Source organism: Penaeus chinensis, chromosome 12, assembly GCF_019202785.1.
Source record: "Penaeus chinensis breed Huanghai No. 1 chromosome 12, ASM1920278v2, whole genome shotgun sequence".
NCBI classification, from domain to species: domain Eukaryota; kingdom Metazoa; phylum Arthropoda; class Malacostraca; order Decapoda; family Penaeidae; genus Penaeus; species Penaeus chinensis.
Window position 1 is genome coordinate 35,122,187 of NC_061830.1, and position 7,500 is coordinate 35,129,686.

The following is a 7,500-nucleotide window of genomic DNA, read 5'->3' on the forward strand; positions in this document are numbered from 1 at the left end:
ACTTTTATTTGATACTCCGTCTCACAGGAAAATACAACAAGAAGGAAACAAGACAAAACATCAACTTTGGTTCTTGAGTGTGCACGAGTGTAGGACTGTGATTCAGCTTTGGCTATAATGGCTATGGCATTTGGTATTTAAATCCTTTCAAGTTTGATCCTTAGGATTATTTTCACCGTTACAATTCCATATCTTTATAGTGTATAGGTATCATAATACTAACAAAAAATATAATTATCAAATTCAGTGATAAATCATAACTTATTAATATGTTCCATAATTGGGCTTCTGAGGCATCTTATTAATTTCAATCCTTAATTCAAATATTTCATAATTCTCAGAGGATAAGGACAAAATCTTAAAAGGATTGTTGCAGCATAATACTAATCCATAGCCACTAAGACCATGCTTTAATTTCAGTCTACACGAACCACCTTTCTGATAACAGTACATGTACAATTTCATTCTATACAGAAACCATGCGATGAAAAAGACAAAATTTGGCTCATTATTCCAGCAGTCCTTAATATGCAACCTGATTTGGTTGAAGTACAGGTATACTAGGCAGGCACTGAATAGCCAAATTTACTTCAAGGGTATGCACCAGACCTTAATGCAATGTATATTGGTATAAAATTATGATGTGCAAATCTTACGTGGATCAAAAATACTAAGGATGGAGATAAATCACAATTCTGTATAAGAAGTTCCTCCAAAATATGTTGAAACTGCACATATCTCACAACCACCATTCTTCCCCCACCCAACCCCTTGTGACAGCAAGGAGGAACATGTGTATGTGAATGGTGGTGGTGAGTGGTGGTCTTCCTAGCAATGTACCATGGCAAAAAGTTGAAACAATACAGCTCGAATGATGACGCTTTAAACTTCGAAGCAGTTTGTGATAGGGGGTAGATTATGGCGGGCCCCTAGTCAACAAGAACTGGCAGAAGTACCAATAAATAGAGACCTGACTTGGAGTACAGCACAGTCATCAAGCGTCATCAGATAACACAACAGTGGCAATCACAGAAAGACACTCAGACATTATGCAGCACACATGTTGATGGCTTACCAAAATAGATATAAATTTTATGCCTGGTCATTATGCCAGAATTATCAAATATGATTGTTTTCACAGACAAATTCACATTCAGGACACACAAGTGGTAAATCGAGGAATTTTCATAAAAAAAACATGTTGCAAACTGTACATGATGGAGTTTTCCAAGTTTAAATCCACTTGCACTTATCTGGGAATTGAGGATAAAGCCCCTAATCACAATGATCAAGACATGCCTAGTCAAGTTTGCAACATTTTATTAAAATACATATAATGTGTCATTCCCACAGCTACTAATAAAGTTGTGAGAACAAGACAGAAAAATTCTGGTAATAATAACAAGTGAATTTATTCAATGCCATTGTTCCTAGTGATGATCCACAGCTTAAAAAAAATCATGCAAAATGATCAGCAATTTCAGCCCACAAAAAATTTATTATGAATACTTTTTGATGAAGAACTAATGCTAAATACCCCAAATGATCACCCAAGCATGGGCACAAAAGTGGTGGTCAAGCAACATATTTTGTGCACACAATAATTAGGGATGTCTGAAACGTCTCCATATGAATTAAAGGTAATCAACTGGAAAATGAGAGGTACCCATACTTTAAAATAGCACTCGTGATAAGAAATAAAAAGAAATAAAATTAGGACTAACATAAGAGAAGCAGGCTGAACAGTGTGGGTGCAAGGAAGATAATGCAGCAGAACCATACGAACCACAAGAGGAGCTGAACAGACAACAGTACAGTCAACCCCTTATCTTGTTACAAAAGGTCCCTGTCATCTTCCAACCCCCACAAGAGATGGAAGGATAAGAGCCCCACCGATTTCCCCTTATGAGCATCACCAGTGGAACATGCTAACACTTTATTATCAGAAAAATTAAATAAATCCTCATGACACTTTGGCACAAAGATGAAGAAGAGCAGTAGTTGAATACACACTGATTGCAAAGGCTGGGAAAACTCGACCACATTCATATCAAGAAGCGTAGCTTTCTGGCAGCTCCCATATCCATGCTGCATCCCTAAGCTGAAAATTCATTATAATAGCACAATTTTCTTTACACCATTAAGTTAATTATTCTACTATTATGTAAGATAATCTCATTCCATACAAATGTAGAGGTTAACAATATTGCAATGGTAACAATAAAATTTTGTGGAATCCGACAACTACGTATGTATGAACACTTCCTACAACAATTACTTTAGCCATAGAAAATCAACAATTAATACTGTGTCTCCATCATAAAACATGTTATTTTAATGGATACAAATAGCCATATGTTTCACATTCTCCTACAACCTCAACAGTGCTTGGATTCATCTGCTTAAGTATACAGCATCAATAATGTGTGAAATAACTGTTCAATCATTCCTAGGACAAAAGTGACTGTTACTTTTCACTCTTCTATTCATTACCTTAGAGAAGTCTACAATGATGTTATAGAGTGATCAGACACATATATGCAGTTGTCTTCTTCTTATTTTATTTAAAATCTGCAAATTCCTCAAACTTGAAAGTGTCAAAGCCAAAAATCATGAACATCAATATCAACATCAAATTAAAATTACCTTGTGGTTCTATTATGATGATCAGGATATATTCATGGAATATGGGAAAATCAAACATCTGCCAGCATAAACATGCAATTGACAAAATGTAAATAAAAAATAGAAATGGAATACATGGAACTGGTATGTAGAATGACTCAGAACATCCGACAGAGGAAAGTCAACTCTCCGCTATTAAGTACAATTGGGATCGTTGAAAAATTACAAACCCTATATGTTGCTACACCTTTGCTCTTTACTTATTCTGACTCTGACAGGTGAGCACCAAACAAGGAATTCTTTGTGCAGGTAACACACATTACATACAGAGGGGCTTGGCAGGAGACTTTAATATCCTGCTCTGTACAATCGTTCACTCCACACAACCCACAAAACCCACATTGCCCCAGCTTCATTACAAAAGTTACATCCCTAGGATTTTAGTCCCATACCTAATACTTAGAAACAAAAACAGCCCTGAAAATTAAAATTTCCTTTTGCAGGTTTCATCAGCCAATCGCAGCTTAACACAAACAAGACACATGGCTAGAGGTCGGCATCTCATGACAGTGAGGTGACGGCACAGCTGGCCGCAAGCACCTAGTCCTTAGAACCCTCCAGGGGCTAGCCAAGGATGAGGATGAAAGGAGAGAGGGATGCTTTTCAAGAGTCAAGTGAAGCTGGGAGTGTGGGGGACAGTGTCTGACCTATAAAACAGAGAATCTTATTTGGACGAGGAAAATGCCGATGCTTCGGGTACGTAGAGAAAGGAAGGCGTTAAGTGCAGGATTCCGGAATGCTTGGAGAGGTAAGGGAGGGGGGAAGGGGGTTCTTGAGGGGTTCCTGGAAGTTTATACAGAATATAAATGAGGCTACTGTTAAGTCTGTGGCAGGAAGTGATAAGACAAGATGGGTTAATTGTTAATAAGGAATCTTAAAGAGAACAAGGGATGTTATTATGGGCCAAGACTCATTACTCTGGGTTAAAGTTGGTTTATCAAATATCTAAGATTGATTAACATAGGTCAAGTTAGGTTCAGGAAGGTCACTGAGCGGACTGAGGGTCGCACTGCAGCAAGCGCACGATGGAGGGGTCACTCTTGGCCCCTTCGATGAACTCCTCAAGACTGAGCTTGCCATCCTTGTTCTTGTCCATCTGACGGAAAATTTTGTCTGTGCGTTTCTCTGGAGTGCTCTCATCTTCTGGCATCTTCATCACAGACCCAACCATCTTGTAAATTGCCTGAAATGTCAACAACAAAATTAACCATTTTCTTCACACTTTATGAAAGCTCAGAAAATAAGAAGGTAAAACAGATTCACTATTTATTCATATTACATTGCCATTCCAAGGAAAGCAATGACCTGTATCTTATCAAAGTGAGTATATAATGACAATGTATATTTGTAACCTATAAAAACAAAACAAAAACAGATATACAAGTTAACTATTTTATTGAATATGAAGATATATAAAGATAATATAGGAAAGTTTTATAGATGGACTCTTTAATGGATTAAAATTACAAGTCCCTCTTTTTACCTTTATTCCATTAAAAGCATGTGCAACTGAAAACTTAACTTCTGTAATGACAGAAGAAGAGTAAATAAACAACAGAAAGAGCAAAACACAAAACTGCAAGGAACAAAAGCTTCAAACTGAACATATATAATTGGAAATGAAGGTATGCACATCTAAAAAGGATCTCTCAAGACCAGTTGTCTAACAATATGTCTATTAAACCCTATAATCTGGATGACATGACCATCACAACTTGAGGGGTGGATGATATGAACATGTTCTCATGGGAAAAATTGGCTGTGGGCCAGGGTGATGCTATCTTCCTGTCGTGAGCATTTCAGCTGAGGCTGAGGTGACAAGAAAGACTCCCCACAAAGCACTTGGACAGTGATTAACTAATTTGGCATTAAGGAAGGGGGGTTTGCTTTATTTCCATCGATAAATGAGTGTGGAATGTAATGTCTGTGAGCCATGACTGGAAGAGCACAGGCTTTAGGAAGGATGCTATTTCCATGCTCAGGATCCTATTCCTTGCCACCATGACCAGCAGTACAGGTTTTATTACAGAAAATTAATATTATGAAGAAAAAAAGACAAATAACAAAATGTTACTTGTTATTATTATTGCACTGAGTCATAGATTACCTTGGGAGATGATATGAAGTCTGTGCAAGGAAAACAGTCTGTTACCATCTAGATAAATCAAGTGAAACACTTCAGTCGAAAAAGACAAAATGACAAAGAGGAGGCATGGAGTTTGTCACTGCACACGTGTTCATTCGCTCCCAGTCTACAAGCTGCACACATGGCAATGTCCAATCACATTAGCCAAATGCCTGTATTTTGGCCCACATGATGGGACTGAAGCATCCAGATCCAATGGGTTAAATATTTTATCAATCTAACCCTTCATCTATAACATTAATGTTAATGTGCCCGATCTCATGATTGTAGCGCATGAAAGTTGAGATATCAATTCTTGTGTTATAGATAAAAACTTGAATTAACAAACCATTTGATAGAGACAATTGATATGAGACCCCCTTTGGATATGCACACCCTCAAATCAACTAAAAGACATGGCAGGGTGACATACTAAAATCAATTTAATATTTACATATTACTGACTGAACATCTCTTAGGCCAACATTTGAATTCTTTAGTTTAACATGCATAGTCCTATACAAAGTCCACAGAAAAAAAAATTCTGAGACAATATGTCATGTCATAAATAGATATATAAATAAAATATTGAAAGACACACACGCACACACGCACACGCACACGCACACGCACACGCACACGCACACGCACACGCACACGCACTTGCACTTGCACTCGCACTCGCACTCGCATTCACATGATACCAAAGCCTGCAATATTAAAAAGCATATATTGTTAATGACATAAAAAGTCCTCATTCCTTTGTAACAGAAAGTGAAGTACTTTATTAACATATATATTCAAACATTAAAAAGAAAGAAAACTAGCTTTTAAACAATGAATATTGTTAAGATTAGATTATAAGTACAGTAATAGACAATACTTGAAGTACATTACATCTCATTCCTCTTAAAACACCTAAAGCATTTTATTCACCAAGAATTTTAGAACTCTCACAAAGACAATGTGATACACTTTGAGGAAGCTTCAAGGCAAAAACAAAACCTGCATTAGGATGCAGAAGGAGAGCCCCACAAAAATCACAAATGGCTTTTCTTACCGTAACAATTTCCAGCATCTCCTGCCTGCTGATGTAACCATTGCCATCCAGATCATACATGGAGAAAGCCCACCTCAGCTTCTGCTCCAGCTTGCCTCTGGATGTGACAGAGAGGGCACACAGAAACTCCCGAAAGTCTATGGTTCCATCTCCGTTGGCGTCGAAGGTCCGGAACACATGCTCAGCGAACTGCTTGAAAGGGTAAGTGATGAAGAGTTGCACATAATACAGTCAAACCTCGTTTGGATGGCCCCTTTTACTTTTTCTTTCTTTTCCTTTTTTTGGTTATTATATGTTTTTTGTTTTTTTAGCAGCTGGTAAGATCTTGATCCTTCAGACCTAAGAGAGAACATTACAATAATGTTCACCATTTTAATGCAATAATGGTGAATCTTCTTTGTAGGTGTCCACTCATAGGCTGAGTACTGTGATCCTATGTCTAATGAAAGCTTTATATTACGGCTGCCTTTTATGTTGCTATGGTTATTTAGTGTCATGCTTGCAACTCACTGAACGTTAATTTACTGGAACATTAGGGGATGAAGGAACGAGGTTTGACTTTTGAGACTATGGCGTCACACAGCCAGGGTATAAGGGCAGGAGGTAATGAGGAGGTTTTAGCCACAACAAAAATATAAAAACTCAAAACAAAAATGTAAATGAAATAATTACATTAATTGTCATATGATTATATAAACTGTATGCTTCAATTCCTGCTCATATATATATGATCTTGCTTTGCAGTCTATTATAATATCACATGTTGGAAGATATAATTTCTCTGGTGAATGAAAACTAACCTATGTGAAACAATCAACTTTCTTTACAAAGATTCCAATAGTCCAAAAAATTCCAAACATGAAATTCCATGTGGCAAAGCAAGAACTGCATCACCCAAATTACTGTATTTCTAACACTCATACACTTAGCACATTAAAGCATTAACCATAACTAAGACGTCACAAAGCACTAAGCACTATTTATAACACAGGCATACTGCAAGAGCTTTACAATCACACTCTGGCAAGTGGTACATACATGATAGCTACTAAAATAAAATAAAAAGATCTACAAAACAGTTATGCATTTAGTAGAAGCCAAGGCTATATACTTTTCTTTTAATCATTCACGTCAAGAATGAACAGTCTTAATTTTACTTAAATTCTTGACTTTTGACATTCACACCCAAATGCTTTATTACATATCTTCAGACTTTGCAAACAGCATATAATCCTTGGCTTCTCTAATGCAGCTTGCTACTACAACACCAAGTTCTGAAGACCAAGTTTTTGTCAGAACTTAACAGTGGCTGAACTATTGAGAGGATTAACATATTGCTATGTCTTCTATAACAATATCCAGGAATTATTAGTACAAAGAGCTTGCCATTATGGGATTTGATAGGTTTTAGTAGATAACTTTCTAAGTACTGTTTCCCAATATCCAGAATACATGATATTCATAAAGAAAAAATAATATTTAATGTAAAAAAGGGCAATAAGAATTAACAATGAAAACTATAATTTTAAATCTACCTTACTTCTAAAGAACAAACCATTGTAAAGTTTCAATTCATTATTGATAAAGTTAAACCAATATCAGGTATCACCAATATCAATTAAGACTTTGA

General features: G+C 36.5%; 1 protein-coding gene across 5 annotated transcripts in view; it reads right to left on the reverse strand.

The window, feature by feature from the left end:
* LOC125031199 (neurocalcin homolog) overlaps window positions 1-7,500 on the reverse strand; it is a 530,311-nt gene that overhangs the window by 13 nt on the left and 522,798 nt on the right. For 4 of the 5 annotated variants that reach the window (XM_047621804.1, XM_047621807.1, XM_047621806.1 and 1 more), the window contains 2 exons: window positions 5,871-6,062; window positions 1-3,868 (listed from right to left, as the gene is read on the reverse strand). The exon at window positions 1-3,868 is cut by the window's left edge and continues 13 nt beyond it. In XM_047621804.1, coding sequence (XP_047477760.1) covers window positions 3,671-3,868; window positions 5,871-6,062 — 390 coding nt within the window. In that variant the 3' untranslated portion in view covers window positions 1-3,670. The remainder of the gene's footprint in view (window positions 3,869-5,870; window positions 6,063-7,500) is intronic. The other variant, XM_047621809.1, reaches the window with a different exon arrangement.